This window comes from Ascoidea rubescens (assembly GCF_001661345.1).
Source record: "Ascoidea rubescens DSM 1968 unplaced genomic scaffold ASCRUscaffold_16, whole genome shotgun sequence".
NCBI classification, from domain to species: domain Eukaryota; kingdom Fungi; phylum Ascomycota; class Saccharomycetes; order Ascoideales; family Ascoideaceae; genus Ascoidea; species Ascoidea rubescens.
In genome coordinates, this window is record NW_017962928.1 from 163397 (window position 1) to 178838 (window position 15442).

The 15442-nt window shown below is 34.5% G+C and overlaps 9 protein-coding genes across 9 annotated transcripts; 6 read left to right on the plus strand and 3 right to left on the minus strand.

The window, feature by feature from the left end:
- Window positions 1-281: 281 nt before the first annotated feature.
- On the plus strand, window positions 282-770 carry EMA19 (Ema19p; the record flags this gene model as incomplete). Its single annotated transcript, XM_020190054.1, has 1 exon — window positions 282-770. A coding segment is annotated over one exon (489 nt), but the record flags the coding sequence as incomplete, so codon positions are not given.
- A 203-nt stretch (window positions 771-973) lies between these two features.
- Window positions 974-1458, minus strand: ACB1 (long-chain fatty acid transporter ACB1). Its single transcript, XM_020193966.1, has 2 exons — window positions 1387-1458; window positions 974-1295 (listed from the first exon to the last, which is right to left on the minus strand). Exons 1-2 carry the CDS (start codon window positions 1411-1413, stop codon window positions 1059-1061), a joined length of 264 nt encoding a protein of 87 aa, XP_020044992.1. The 5' UTR covers window positions 1414-1458; the 3' UTR covers window positions 974-1058.
- An 850-nt stretch (window positions 1459-2308) lies between these two features.
- Window positions 2309-3763, plus strand: ARE2 (sterol acyltransferase; the record flags this gene model as incomplete). The annotated part of the gene is made up of 2 exons (XM_020189777.2): window positions 2309-2928; window positions 2986-3763. Coding segments are annotated over 2 exons (1398 nt in total), but the record flags the coding sequence as incomplete, so codon positions are not given.
- A 373-nt stretch (window positions 3764-4136) lies between these two features.
- Window positions 4137-6797, plus strand: ASCRUDRAFT_38925 (SPX-domain-containing protein; the record flags this gene model as incomplete). Its single annotated transcript, XM_020190896.1, has 2 exons — window positions 4137-4701; window positions 4831-6797. The coding sequence occupies 2 exons, from the start codon at window positions 4137-4139 to the stop codon at window positions 6795-6797; spliced, it is 2532 nt and encodes an 843-aa protein (XP_020044994.1).
- A 2019-nt stretch (window positions 6798-8816) lies between these two features.
- Window positions 8817-9700, plus strand: ASCRUDRAFT_72367 (uncharacterized protein; the record flags this gene model as incomplete). The annotated part of the gene is made up of 2 exons (XM_020192064.1): window positions 8817-8822; window positions 8849-9700. The coding sequence occupies 2 exons, from the start codon at window positions 8817-8819 to the stop codon at window positions 9698-9700; spliced, it is 858 nt and encodes a 285-aa protein (XP_020044995.1).
- Window positions 9701-10223: 523 nt separating this feature from the next.
- On the minus strand, window positions 10224-10982 carry ASCRUDRAFT_72368 (uncharacterized protein; the record flags this gene model as incomplete). The annotated part of the gene is made up of 1 exon (XM_020192065.1): window positions 10224-10982. The coding sequence occupies one exon, from the start codon at window positions 10980-10982 to the stop codon at window positions 10224-10226; it is 759 nt and encodes a 252-aa protein (XP_020044996.1).
- Window positions 10983-11622: 640 nt separating this feature from the next.
- VPS24 (ESCRT-III subunit protein VPS24) lies at window positions 11623-12650 on the plus strand. The gene is made up of 2 exons (XM_020193967.1): window positions 11623-11746; window positions 11847-12650. Exons 1-2 carry the CDS (start codon window positions 11699-11701, stop codon window positions 12516-12518), a joined length of 720 nt encoding a protein of 239 aa, XP_020044997.1. The 5' UTR covers window positions 11623-11698; the 3' UTR covers window positions 12519-12650.
- Window positions 12651-13014: 364 nt separating this feature from the next.
- Window positions 13015-15021, plus strand: ASCRUDRAFT_72370 (metallophosphoesterase family protein; the record flags this gene model as incomplete). The annotated part of the gene is made up of 1 exon (XM_020192066.1): window positions 13015-15021. One exon carries the CDS (start codon window positions 13015-13017, stop codon window positions 15019-15021), a length of 2007 nt encoding a protein of 668 aa, XP_020044998.1.
- A 44-nt stretch (window positions 15022-15065) lies between these two features.
- ASCRUDRAFT_118219 (uncharacterized protein) lies at window positions 15066-15392 on the minus strand. Its single transcript, XM_020188860.1, has one exon. It carries the CDS (start codon window positions 15293-15295, stop codon window positions 15110-15112), a length of 186 nt encoding a protein of 61 aa, XP_020044999.1. The 5' UTR covers window positions 15296-15392; the 3' UTR covers window positions 15066-15109.
- Between the last annotated feature and the right edge of the window lie 50 nt (window positions 15393-15442).

A 15442-nucleotide genomic window follows, 5' to 3' on the forward strand; every position in this document is an offset into this window, starting at 1 on the left:
GATGTAGAGAGCCATTCATAGTCAATAAAATTTTAGTAAAACTCATCAAATAATTGTAGAAATCAATTTATTGCAATTATAGGGACAACGACGTGCTTTTACCACAGAAACAGCCGAGCTGAGCATAACAATCCCAGTTTTTGTGGGGACTCGAGTGAGAGAAACACTTGCACTGGATGTGAACAATAGAGGAACGAGAGCTGTGGATGAACGAACTTCATTCTCTTTCCAGATATAATCCAAAGATATAATCCAAAGGCACAACTATCCCTTTTGCCACAATGATTGACTCATTCTACTACTACTACTTTTTGATTCATATTCCTATCACCATCTTGGTCGATGCAAACATCGTGTTGCCTAAACAGTACCAAATTGGCTTCTTTCTCAACTACCATATCAAACAAAATAAAGATTTTCTATTAGTCGACATCCCAACTTGGTTAAAAGCAGCTGGCTGGATTGAGCTCATATTCCAATTGCCTTTTTTCTTCATTTCCTTGCACTATTTTTCATTTCTTACAACTCGACCTAAAAAAAAACTCAAAAAAAGTGATAGCAAGAAAAAGCTAGCAAAATATTACGTTTATTGTTTGATTTATGCTGTAATTGCATCGTCAACCACCTTGTTTTGTATTTACGAAATCTATTCCAAATCCCCATCTGAACAATTCACTTTGCAAGATAAATCAAAATTAATATTATATTACTTGCCAACTTTCTTAATTCCAACTTACATGATGGTTGATATGACAAAGAGAATTTCCAAGGTCATTGATTATAATGGAGATGATAAATAGATTTTGACTTTCCTTACACATGTATACGACTTTATATGTTTCTTTTAAATTATTAATTGGATTAAGTAGAAATATAAATAAATAAATAAATAAATAAATAAATAAATAAATAAATAAATAAATAAATAAATAAATAAATAAATAAATAAATATAGATAGATAGATAGATAGATAGATAGTTAGTTAGTTAGTTAGTTATATATAAAATAATTATAACTATAATTTGATGTATTTAGAACATTCTCTCAAAATACTCGATTATGAAGTATATTTAGCGATTAATTTATCAACCAACTTAATATACAACTCTTCTGCTTCTTCTTGAGAGGTACCTTCTAAATCTTTCCAAGCTTCCCATTTGTATTTGGCTTTGAAATTAAATGCATTAGGCTTATCAGTCTTATTGTCACCAATAGTAGCTTGTTTGTACAAACCATATAATTCTAATAGTTCATCGTTATCTGGAGTTTTTGGTAAAGTTTTAACAGCTTCAGCCTAACATAAATCAAGTAAGATTAAAATTAATATCAACACTAAAACAAACAATATAAATAGACAAACTCCATAGAAAATAAATAAAACATACTTTTTCAGTAAACAATTGAGAAACCATTTTGAAGAACGAATTAATGTAAATATATTCTGAGGTGGAGTGGTCTTTTCTACTTTAGTGATGTTCTACTATTTATACTCCAACAATCTTCCCCAACATTTCTCGAAAGTTAGAACCCTGTTTTGCTCATTAGGGCTCTAAACATAGAATCCAGAAATATGGATCCGCGTATCCGGTTGCGGAAAGACGTTCTCCGGAAGGAATGTTGAAATGTCCCGGAAGACCATGGAAAGCACGGAAACAACGGAGCGTTATCTTCTAATGACTTTTTGAGATAAATGAATGGATAATAAGCAGATGCTCGCGATTAGTAAACACCCTTTACTACACATTGGTTAAAAAAATTAATATATAATAGTTCGTTAGTATTCTGGTGGTTTCCTTCATCTGCTCTTCTTCTCAACGCTCAATTACTTTTTTATTTCAAATTCGCCACTTGGTTTTGATCATTACCTATCAATTTTTGGATCTTTTTTTTTTTTTTTAAATGACATCTGATAATCACAGTACTGATTCTGCTAATAATGATGATTCTTTATCCTCATCCATCGATATCCACAATATTGATCAATTAAACCGAAAAAATCAAAACCGAAAGAGCTTACTACTAAACGTTGAGGATTACACATATCACACCAATGACAAAAACCAACATCTGGGCACTGGGCACACTTCTTCCTCAAATTCTTCATCGTTATCTTCATCATCCTCATCGTCTCTGATTACTCTATCAGATGATATAAAAACAAGTAACAATAACAAAAATAGTGCCGATTTTAACAAAACCGATAATAATAACGAAAAATTCGATCAGTTAAAAAACAAAATCATTAAGTTTAATCGTATACACAATGAAGAAGATATTCAATATCTAACTAACCAAATCTTGAAAACCAAAAAAATTAGATATGATAAAAATGGCCATCTAAGATCCCAATTTACTGATATTAATTTCGCTCGATCGGAAACTATATTTGACTCAAAGGTTGTGAATTCGAAGGATTTTTTCGGGTTTTATACTTTGTTTTGGGTAGTTGTGTTAATCATTTTTACTAATAGGTTATTTCAAAATTTCAAGAATAAAAGTTTTCAATTTCAAATTGTTCAAATTTTAATCAAGGATATCTTTAAAATCGGCTTTACTGATTTATTAATGTATCTCTTAACGTTTTTTTCTCTTTTTGTTCAACATTTAATCAAATTGAATTATTTGACTTGGGAAAAACTGGGTTGGCTAATTGAAAGCGTTATTGAATCATCAATCGTGTTCTTCTCCATTTGGTTTTCAAATTTCAATAATTATCCATGGATTGGAAGAATCTTTCTTTTTCTACATTCTTTAGTATTAATAATGAAAATTCATTCTTATGCTTTTTACAATGGTTATCTTTGGAAAATTAAAAATGAGTTAAAAAACTCACTCAATTTATTAAATCATTATCAAAATAAACTAAATAAACTAAATAACTCAAATGAAAATGAAAATGAAAATGAAAATGAAACGCCAAAACATCTGTCTCATTTACTAAAAGTCAAAAATATAAACCAATTGATTGATTTGTTAAATGAGAGCATCCATTTTTGTGAATTTGAATTAAATACTCATTCATCAAAGGATTCCACTTTTCCAAATAATATCAATGTTAAAAATTTTGTTCAATATACACTCTTCCCAACTCTAGTGTATCAAATCATTGAATATCCAAGAACTCAGAAAATTAGATGGAATTATCTCTTAATTAAAATCATAGCAATATTTGGTGTAATTGCCTTAATGACAACGTTAGCACAAGAATGGATGTATCCAATTGTTTTGAAAATATGTTCTTTGAAAGCGTCTTCATTCACAGATAAATTAAAAGAGTACCCATTTGTTTTTCTAGATATGGTTCCTCCATTTATCTTGATGTATCTTTTGGTCTTTTACTTGATCTGGGATGCAATTTTAAATGCAATAGCAGAATTAACAAGATTTGGTGATAGAGAGTTTTATGGTTATTGGTGGAACTCTAGAGGATGGGATGAATTTTCAAGAGATTGGAACAAACCGGTGCATTTTTTCTTATTAAGGCATGTTTATCATTCTTCAATAAGCTTTTTAGATTTGGATAAAAACTCAGCGACAATTTTTACGTTTTTGCTATCGTCACTAGTTCATGAGCTCTGCATGTTTGTTTTATTTGGTAAGTTGAGATTCTACTTATTTTTCATGCAAATGTTCCAATTGCCATTGGTGGCACTTTCAAGAACCAAATACCTTAAAAACAGAAAAATCCTAGGCAATCTTATATTCTGGTTGGGCCTAGTAACTGGTCCTTCGCTCACCTGTACATTATACCTAACCTTCTAAACCACTGGGAGTTTTCAGAAAGCATATAACATATAATACCATATAGCAAATATCATATCGCAAATATAATATAATATAATAATATAATCCATAGAATTGCGTTTGCACGCACTGTCAAACGCACTTTTATTTGCGCGTCTGTCACGCACTTTGCTGCAACCACGTGCTTGCCCAATTCGATGAGTTGCTTCAGCTTCGACCCAAATTGGGTTTTTCTTCTGTTTTGTCTCTTTACCAGTTTCATTTCTGCATTGCCTTTTCTCTCTTATTGTGCTCGACTCTTAATATATATATCGAATATATTTGTCAGAACGTATTTTTTCAGAACATATTCTTTTACTCGACGCAGGTCTGTTGGTTTTTTAGAATGAAAATGCTTTTTGGAATCAAGCTACAGAACGAATTGTATCCTCCCTGGAAGGACCAGTACATGAACTATGAAAAGTTGAAGAAATTGCTCAAGGAAACCTCAATTGAACAAGACTGGTCTGATGCTGATGAGGCTTCGTTTGTCGAGTTTTTAGATTCTGAGCTAGAAAAGGTCTACACTTTCCAAACTAAACAATATCACCAAATTGAAAAGGATATAGAATCTTTAGAGAATTTAATTACAATCGATATTGATCTCAATGATCTTAATCAAAATGGAAATTCAAATGGTTTAGATTTTTTAAAGGATTTTGATTTTAAATCTTTTCAAAAAAAATTGGAAGATGCTTTAGAAAATGCCCAAGAATTGGACCATTTTGCAAGATTGAATTTTACTGGTTTTGCTAAAATTGTCAAAAAACACGATAGATTACATCCCAACTCGACTGTCAAACCTTTATTAAACGTTAGATTAAGAGCTTTGCCCTTTTATTCTGAAGACTATTCTCCATTGTTATATAGAATATCTATTTTATATAATTTTTTAAGAGAGAATATTGAGGCTAATGGTTTATCTTTATCTGTTTCCCAATCTCAATCTTTATCACAATCACAATCACACACTCATCAACCTTCTTCTTCAAAACAAAGACTAAATTCCGTCGGTGGCTTATCTGTTAACTCAACAAGTTCTTTAGGTTTTGATGAAACTTCTGTTAAAAGGTTCAAATCTTTCAAGTTTTGGATTCATCCCGATAATTTGATGGAAGTTAAAACGAGAATCTTAAGACACTTACCTGTTTTAGTTTATGATAACCAAAACAGTAGCTATAATAGTTCAGATTTCTTATCAAATAATAACGATGTCTTGCAAAATGATCCAACTATCACTTCCCTATATTTTGATAACTCCAACTTTTTACTATACAATTCAAAACTACAAAAGAAAAAGAAAACACCAACTTTAAGATTGAGATGGTCTGGTAAATTGATTGAAAAACCCGATATCTTTATCGAAAAGAGAATTTTTGATTTTAATAATTCAAATGAGGTTGTTGACCCTAAAGACGAAGTTGTTAAAATTCAATTGAAAGAAAAGTATATCAATAAATTTATAACTAATCAATATTCAATGAAAAAAAATATTCAAAAAATGAAAAATCGTGGAACTAATATTAATCAAATTAAAGAATATCAAAACAACGTTAAAATCTTACAGGATTTCATCACTGAAAATGAGTTGCAGCCAATTTTAAGATGTGTTTATACAAGAACTGCTTTCCAAATTCCTGGCGATGATAGAGTTAGAATCATTATTGATAGTGATATCATGTCAATTAGAGAAGATTGTTTTGATCGTTATAGGCCAATTAGAGATCCAAATAATTGGCACAGAACCGACATTGATTCAAAAATTGATGAACCCTATTCTTTACTAAGAAAAGGTGAGTTTAGTAAATTTCCCTATTCAGTAATGGAAATTATTGTTCAAGGATCCGTTCCTTCATCAAACTCAACTGCATTGGCATCATCTGCAAACACTAGCTCGAATAATATTTCCAACAGCATTTCAAACTTTAAATTTCCTTTAGGCAGAAAACATGGAAGATGGATTGAAGAACTTACTTCTTCTCATCTTGTTGAGGAAATTCCCAATTTTTCAAAATTCATCCAAGGGATTGCTTCATTATACACAGAAGATGATAAATTAGACATGTTACCATTTTGGTTGTCTGAACTAGAAAATGATATAAGAAAAAATCCCAAAGATGCTTACGATGAACAAATCTTAAGATTAAAGAGAAGAAGAGAAGATGAGGTGATGTTGAAAAAAATGCAAATGATTTCTCCATCTTTACAACCTCGTGAGGCCTTTAAAGTCAATGCTAATAAAACAGGAACTAATTTGTTGAGTCAAATTATTCAAGAAGAAGAATCCGATGATTATGAGGATGCAGATATTGAGGACCATGAATCTTCAGATGATGAAGATAACGATAATGATGAAGTTGACCGAAGTAATGATGCATCTGGTTCTGGGTCGAGCAGTGCTAGTTTAAGAAAAAAAAATTTTAGAAGCAAGTTTCCGGATATTTTATCTGGAGGTAGAAAAAAACTATCTAAATTGACAAATGTTGAATCAGAAGATGAAGAATTTATTTTACCTGCAGGAGTTAAAAAGCCTGATAAATTGATTAAAAACGCTAATCCTGTTAAAGTTGAGGCTAAAGTTTGGTTGGCTAATGAAAGAACATTTAACAGATGGTTACATGTTTCAATTGTTTTGTCAACATTAACTTTTATAATATATTCTTCAGTTAAAAAAGCAAAATATGAAGATTTAGCAAATAAATTAGCATTTATTTATTTTTTTTTAACAGTTTTTAGTTGTATTTGGGGGTATGCAATCTATATAAAAAGATTGAATATCATTCAGCAAAGAGATGGGAAACATTTAGATGCTCCATTTGGACCATTAGTTATTGGAATGGGATTACTAACTGCATTAGTAATAAATTTTGTTGTTGGGTTGAAAAAAGCATCGGAACAAATGAACGGGCTTGGTCTTGAATATCTTGAAAATATGAATCCACTTCATAGGGATTATCAGTATTTTTTCTTTAAATTAGTTGGAGGGAATACTGCAAATTATGATTCTCTATAGTAAAAAGAAATTCTAGTTTTAAATTTACAAATTGTGCTAAATTCTTTGATATTGCTGACGAAAACAAAAGAATACTAAACACTATGAATTTATTCTAACATATTTTTTGTTCTAACCATTTTTATTTTATACGTATTAAATATTATTGACATATTCCAAAATAAATTTTTTTTTTGAAAATTTGATCGAATTAGCTCAATATAACTGCAGATTAATGATCTGTCAATCATTGATTCCACAACGTCTAAAACATCATATTTTATTAGAACAATAGTCTCAAAAATATCTCTGAACAAAAACTGAGACACAAATAACGGAATATATCGATATATGTATAATCATCAGCAAAACAACTTGATCATCCTTCTCTATTCTTTCTTCTTCTTCTCTATCTTTTCTTTATTTTTTCTTCTTTTTGTTCACTGCATCCACATTTCAAATCCAATAAGGTTTCGAACCTTATTCTGCCACCGATGTGACAAAAACAACTCAAAACAACTCAAAACTTAACTATTTTCTAGAACCACAATCCCATGGAAGGATGGAATTTGATCATCAGTACGTTTTGTAACTGGTTACTTACTTGGTTTGATGAAAACACTGGACTATTTGAATCCAGAAATAAGAACTGTGCACACCACTCTCATCATCGATCATATTCTCACCATCGATCATATTCTCACCATCGATCATATTCTCACCATCGATCATATTCTCACCATCGATCATATTCTCACCATCGATCATANTCATATTCTCACCATCGATCATATTCTCACCATCGATCATATTCTCACCATCGATCATATTCTCACCATCGATCATATTCTCACCATCGATCATACTCCATCTACTGAAACATAAATCAAAATGGCAGCACCATCTGAAAACAAAATCATCAGCAACTTTGAACAAATATTGATGACAAAAGCAAAAAATATTAACGAAATCAACAGCTATCGACAACAAAAATGTGCTGCCATTATCGATTTCATATTGCTATCAGGATACAACAAGCGGAAAGTTGATTTAAAGTCATATCAACAAGATAATATCAAAGGAGATTCTGGCCCTAATACAATTATGAACATTCCGTTATTCGTTATTCTTTATTCTACCTGACCTCCAACAAATTATCAGTCAACATAAACTCAAACAATCAAATAAAAATCCTATTAATAACAATAATGCCAATGTTGATGAATATTGGGCGGTCGATCTTGAAGGACCATTAAATGTTATTAACCCAATGGAAAATGAAGAGGAAATAATTGAAACATCATCAAAATATAAAACAAAGCTGCCAGAAACATATCGTTTCAATAGCATTATTAACCAACTATATGAAATACTTCCAGATCCCCAATCAATAAAATTGGATATCAATGATATGCTTGACAATTTAGGACCTCAGCTTGAATCAAATTTAAAATCCAAATTATTTTATAGTAATATAACTACATTGATAGCATTGTCCCTTTGCAACATAACAGTAATCAAAGCAGAAAGTCAACTAATGTCAATATTAAATAAATTGTATTTTGAGCCCGTAATATCATTGTTTCCTGGAATTAACTATGAACCAAATTATAAAGTTCTGGACAACAAAAACCTTTCCATCGATGGGTGCTTCATGAACATCGATGATCTTCTCTCAAAACATATTTTAATTGTTGAAGCTAAGGCAGGTGATCCTATTAAAAGAATGGGGTGGGGGGGGGGGAATACTTGGTAAATCTAAATAAACTTCATCAAACTCATTATTCAAATAATCCATTTGCTATAAGTCATACATCCCACCAACTAGTATCAAACTCATTGAAACAGGCATTTGCTAATTGCATCATATGCAACTGTTCCAGGGTATTATTCGTGGACCAACATGGATCGATATTTCTTCAAGTGCAATCAGAAACAGCACCGATTCTTAATAATGACATTCATAATTTCTCAGAGTACAAATCAATTAAATTCAATTACTGTGTCTTAAGTCAGTCACCTGAAATTTCATTTCCAACGATGTTGGTATGGTGCTTAGCGAATAGCGATAGTGCTTAGCGAATAGCGATAGTGCTCAGACCAATGGTAAAAAATTGAAAGAGCAGTTGGAATATAGCGACTTTCACCAATGGACCACAAACACCAAAGAAAATAGTTATCATTTCTATAGTTCTAGATATCTCAATAGATACAATAAACCTCTCAAAAAGTTTCAAAAAATAATATTGAATGATGTTATTCCAAAACAATTTTCTCCTCAAAAAGTGTACTGGTCTCAAGTTTTCCAAGCCAGCAAATCGCTTTATAGCCAATTTGGTATTGCCGGTTATAACAATAATGGAATCATCAAAATATACGATGCTAGATATGTTGCAAATAGCGATCTGATAACAACCACCGAAAGAAGCTCTGCCATCCAGCAATGTAAAAACTATTACTCAAAAGGCATCCAACAATTTATAATTGAACGTCGGATCTTCAATGTAATGAACAAATACCAACCAGAGTATCTTCCAGCACTCTTGTGCGATAGTCGTATGGAGGGAACATATAATTCGAACAATAAATCATATTCGCCAAATGGACCATTTTTATTCATGGAGCATTTGGAGGACCACCAAAATTTAATTGAGGAAACAGATTTAAAAAGAGTTGCTAACCAAGGGTTATGTGTTTTGAAAACCTTTTACCAAAATAACATTATACATGGCGATATAAAACGTTCAAATTTGATTGTCAATTTTCAAAACAACAAAAATACAATCAAATTCTGGTATATTGACTTTGGGTTTTCAAAATCTTTTAAAAAAACTAACACATCTTATACTTTGGGAGAAAATGACAAGTATAAAGACAAAATTCAAATGAAATTAGATGACATAAATGGACATAAATGGACATAAATGATCTAAGAAAGACTTTTAAATTCAATAAATCCAAAACAACAGCGGACGACACAATAAGCAACAATAATTCGTTGCCATATCAAATCTAATGCTTTCTTTTGTCAAAATTAGAATTGCTTTTATATTTTATATATAATGGTTTTGCCATTATTATTAAATCATCAATTTGGCCAGCCTCTCATGTGACTCAGGGACCAGTCAGCTGACTGAATCTTAAATCCCGTTCCGCCACTCTCCAATCAGACACGCTCCCGTAGTGCTGGCTCTCAACTCCAACTCAACCTCGGCCCAAACCACGCCGTTTTCTTCTCCACAGTTTGCTGTTTATTTCGGCATATGACATAAAAGCAAGATGAAGAAGAAACGAAGAAATGAGAAAGAAGAAGTGAGAAAGAAGAAGAAACGAAGAAGAAGACGCTTTTTCTAGCAATTAGCAATCACCAGACAGTTTCATTGATTGACCATCCAGTACAATTACTCACCACTCACCACTCATCATCTCCTGGCTATGTCCTCTCACTCAGACCCTGACTTCGACATCCACTGCTGGAACCCCCAGCTCTTCAAGGGCAAGGTGGTCTTGGTGACTGGAGGTGCTGGAACAATCTGCAAGGCCCAGACTAAGGCCATGGTGTTGTTGGGCTGTGATGCTGCCATTGTGGGCAGAAACGCTGCAAAGACTGAGGCTGCTGCTGCTGAAATCGCCAGGACTCGTTCTGGCTCCAGAGTTGTTGCGTGTGGCTCCACAGACGTCAGAGACATCCACTCGTTGAAGAGGGCTGTCGACAGAGCTGTGCTGCGTTTGGGGCGTATCGACTACGTGGTGTGTGGTGCTGCTGGTAATTTTCTTGCTGACTTCAACCACCTCTCGGCCAACGCCTTCAAGTCTGTGGTGGACATCGACTTGTTGGGCTCGTTCAACACAGTCAAGTGCTGCTTNGACCAGCTTCGACAACACAGGGGCGTGGTGTTGTTTGTGTCTGCGACATTTCACTACTATGGAGTGCCCTTCCAGGCCCATGTTGGAGCAGCCAAAGCTGGTGTTGATGCGTTGTCGAATGCTCTTGCTGTGGAGCTTGGGCCCTTGGGCATCAGAACCAACTGCATTGCGCCTGGACCCATCAGCAGCACCGAGGGCATGAGAAGGTTGTTGATGGTCGACAGGGAGGCTGCTTCCAGAGCCATTCCTCTCCAGCGCTTGGGCACACTCAACGATGTGGTGCAGTCGACCATTTTTTTGTTCAGTGATGCTGCCAGCTTTGTGACAGGAACAGTGCATGTTGTGGATGGTGGCAGCTGGCACAGAGGCTTTCCCACAGGCCCTGGTGTGTATCCCCAGACACTCAAGAAGGCTCTATTGGAGAAGAGCTCGAAGCTATAGTGTGTTGCATTGTGTTGTGTCTGCCAACTGAGTATTTACATTTATTTGTGTTGCAATCTTGTTGATTATGTCAACGGTATTTATAAAGTAACATATAATAATACACCAAAAGAATCATCTTACTATCTGGTAATAACTCATAAGTTTTTTCATTTAATTAGATATAATTTTTAATTTGTAATGCTCTTATGTGGTATTATCTCCCCTTCTACTTTTGGTAATCATTTTTTTTTTTTAATTTTGAACTTTATAATTTATGAGTTCATGTAAAGCTCTTAATTTTGTTTTTCTTAAAGACAGAACATAATTGAAAAGTAGTCATTTCAAAAGAATTTGATTTTATAGATTGTAGTGAGTATAATTAACCAAAAATTGTGGATGGAAAGTGATTGAAACATGTCAAATATGGTGCATTGAAATTGTGGATTTGTAAGTGGAGACCATTCATATGGGATGATGCTTGTTTAGGCACCCTTTTCGCCTGCTTTGGTTTAGTATTATTTACTATGATCAAGACTATAGATAACGAACAAGATATTGATATTGCTACTAATACAAAAGTATTTATCGAAAGGCCTTGTTTTCGGTCTATTTAAGTGTGCTGTGTTTATATAATGGATTATCTTAAGAAGGCAATTTGGGGACCAGACCCCAAGGAGCAAGTACGTTATGTGTTATTGTTTTTTTTATAATAATCCAAAGTTGGATCATAGACTAATTTTGAATGGCAATTAATTATTATTTTGTTTTCATTTTCATTAGATGAGAAAATGTAATAGTTTGTTACGTAAAAATAAAAGACAGTTAGATAGAAGCATAAACAATTTATCTCCATTACAAAAGAAGACTGAATCATTAATTAGACAGTCAGCTAAGAAGAATGATTTAAAAAGTGCTAGAATTTATGCGAAGGAACTAATCAATATTAAAAATCAAAAAAACAGATTGTACAAAAGCAAGGCACAATTGGATAGTATTACGATGAAGATCAATGAGAATTTTTCAATATTGAAATTGCAAGGGAAAATAGGAGAATCTGCTATTATAATGAGAGAGGTTAATTCGTTGGTTAGGCTACCTGAGTTGACTGCAACAATGAGGGAGTTGGAAAAAGAGTTGGTGAAAAGTGGTGTAATAAACGAGATGATAGAAGATAGAGTTGATTCGTTCGAAGTTGATTTTGAAGAAGAAGAAATCGATGAGCAAATCGATCAAATTATAAGTGAATTGACATCCGGTCAATTAGATAAGGTTAACAATACACCAACACATGCATTAGAGGAGGTCAATAATGAAATAATAAACCAGGTTGAACAACAACAGCCCTTACAAAAAGTTAAGAGCCCAGAACTTGTAGCTGAGGGAGGTGTTGGTGATGACAGTGACGAGATTTTGAAACAAATGAGAGAGAGATTAAAGGCGCTACAGGATTGATGAGAATGGTGGGAATGATTGGAGCGACAAGAGAAGTTTTTCAGCGAGATATATAAAGATACAGAGCTATATATGGTCTCAAAGATATACAATTAAACAGACAGCATATTGAGTAGGATTGGCTGGATCGTAGTGTTTTTGTACGGGTCGTAATGGAGCAAATTAGGTTGGAGAATCAAAAGCATGGAATGCCTGCCACGAGGAAATGCAAACACTGGCGATCTGCACTAGTGCAGAAGAAAGAACTGGTAAGCCCATCAAAGCCAGATGCAATCACCAGAAAAATAAGAGCAGCACACCTGGGGATATAGCTGTCCAAAGCTATCAAGAGATACTGCAAGATACTACTAGATACTAAAGATTGAACCAAGCCAACTAAACGAACTGAGAAAACTGAAGCAACTGAACAAGGTGGCATAATAAAATGATTGGGTTGTCAAAGAGATGGCTCAGGCAGCTATCATATTTAACGATATTTTTATTTTTTTTCATATTAATGCTTTCGTTAGTTGATGTGTTTTATTTTAAGCTTTTGCCATATTCAATTCATCAATTATTACCGATTCAACAGCCTGAGAATGTTATACTAGATATAAGTTTTGAGAAATGTTTCAAGTATTCGAACCCCGATGTTAATTGCAAGAAGTTTGAGAAGTTGAATAATGATGAAAAGGAGGTGAAGAATAAGAAGAAGAAGATTGTTGAATGGGAAAAAGTTGATAAGGATTTGTATTTAAAGGATTCATGGACCAATAAGTTGTATTTGTTTAGTAAAAAAATCGAAACAAGAGAGTTTTTTAATAATATCGAGTTGTATTATAAAGCAGTTGAGAGTAAGAATGTTATTATTGATTTAAGTGTATTGAATTTATTGGAGGATTTGAAGATTAGTGGAAATTCCAAATTGAAATTTCCTAGAAGGATTATTGATGATTATAATGAGAATTTGAATTTATATTTTAATAAGAAGTTAGTTAAGAAAGATAATGAGAAAGAGAAAGAGAAAGAGAAAGAGAATGAGAATGAGAATGAGAATGAGAATGAGAATGAGAATGAGAATGAGAAAGAGAATGAGAACGAAAAAGAAAAAGAAATAGATAATGAAAAAGAGAATAAAAAAGGAGATGATGATGACTTATTATTTGATCCAATTAAAAATCTTAAAGATGAAAAATCCAAGAACAATGAAAAAAACAATGAACCAAGTAATAAAAATGAAGTTAAAGAACTTGTTATACCTAATATGCAAGAGGTTAAAGAATTAGGATGGGTCAAAAAAGAATTTGGAGTCTGGATCAAACTCGGAGAATACGATGAAAAAACATGCATAACTGATATTGATGTATTGTTTGGTAATGATGTAATTGAGCCTCGACCCCAGTGGGAATTGATTAAAACACCATTATTGACAGGAAACTCCAAATATGAAAGTTATATTACATTTAAACGTGGGAATAGAAATGAGATTGAAACGCCGGTTTTAAAAGTAAAATCAGATGGAAAGTTCAAGATATTACAGGTAGCAGATTTGCATTTTTCTACAAATGTTGGAAAATGTCGAGATCCATATCCAGAAGATTCAGGCAAGAACTGCAAAGCAGACCCTAGAACAAGAAGATTTATCAATAAAATATTAGATATTGAAAAGCCCGATTTTGTTGTTATGACGGGAGATCAAGTATTTGGGGATGCATCGCCAGATGCGCAAAGCTCATTGTTTAAAGCTGTTGATTTGTTTATAAAGAGAAAGATTCCATATGCCATAACATTGGGGAACCACGATGATGAAGGAAACTTGAATCGATATGAGATGATGAAGCTAGCGTCGTCGTTGCCCTATTCGTTATCGAAAATCGGACGAGAAGACATTGCTGGATACGGGAATTACTACCTATTGGCAGAGGCCCCCAACAGCAAACACCCTGCGATATCGATGTGGTTTTTGGATACGCACAAGTACTCGCCCAAGCCCAAGGTGAATCCTGGGTATGACTGGATCAAGGAGAACCAGATCAACTGGCTCATCAACGAGAACAGCAAGCTCAAGGAAGCGAAACAGCTGTACTCGCACATCCACTTGTCGATGAGCTTCTTCCACATCCCCTTGCCGGAATACCGTAAGGTGCACGAGGGGCTCATGATCGGACGCTGGAAGGAGGGGGTCACCGCACCGCGATACAACACCGGTGCCCGCCGCGTGTTGGGCAAGATGGGCGTGAGCGTCGTCTCCGTGGGTCACGACCACTGCAACGACTACTGCTTGATGGACAGCACCCGCGTGACCACCGCGGACCAGGACACGGAAAACGCGCTCTGGCTCTGCTACGGAGGAGCCGCGGGCGAGGGCGGCTACGGTGGCTACGGCGGCACGCCCCGACGGGTGCGGATGTTCGAGCTCAACACCAACTCCAACAACATCTACACGTGGAAACGCGTTGAGGGCGAGGAGGAGGACGTCTTGGATAAGCAGTTGCTCGTCAGCGGCGGTGTTGCGTCCGAGTAGCCGCCGAAACAGAAACCGCAGCGCCAGCAATAGGGGCGGCTCAGCCCGGCTGTGCCCCTATGCAGTCCGCACCGCTCACAGACACGGATCACACACCGATAACGCTCGAACCCACGCAGCTTTTCCGCTTCCCAGCCTGAGCTGATTTGGTGTTGCTTCCCACTGATCTTTCTTCTGTTCTGTTTCTGCTTCTCCTGCTGTCTCGCTTTATTCTGGTCTGGTACATGAAAGAACTCTGCCTCCCAGTTTTCCTCCTTTTCCTCTGCACAACCATTACTTTCCTGGATTTTTGTCAATCTTCCACCTGAATCTTGCTCAATTTCCAATCGCCCTGTCTCTCCTATACCTGCTACGACTCTTCTTTTTGGTTTTTACCACTTCACTTCTCTGTTGCCAATTGGCGCCTATTATTAATTGATAT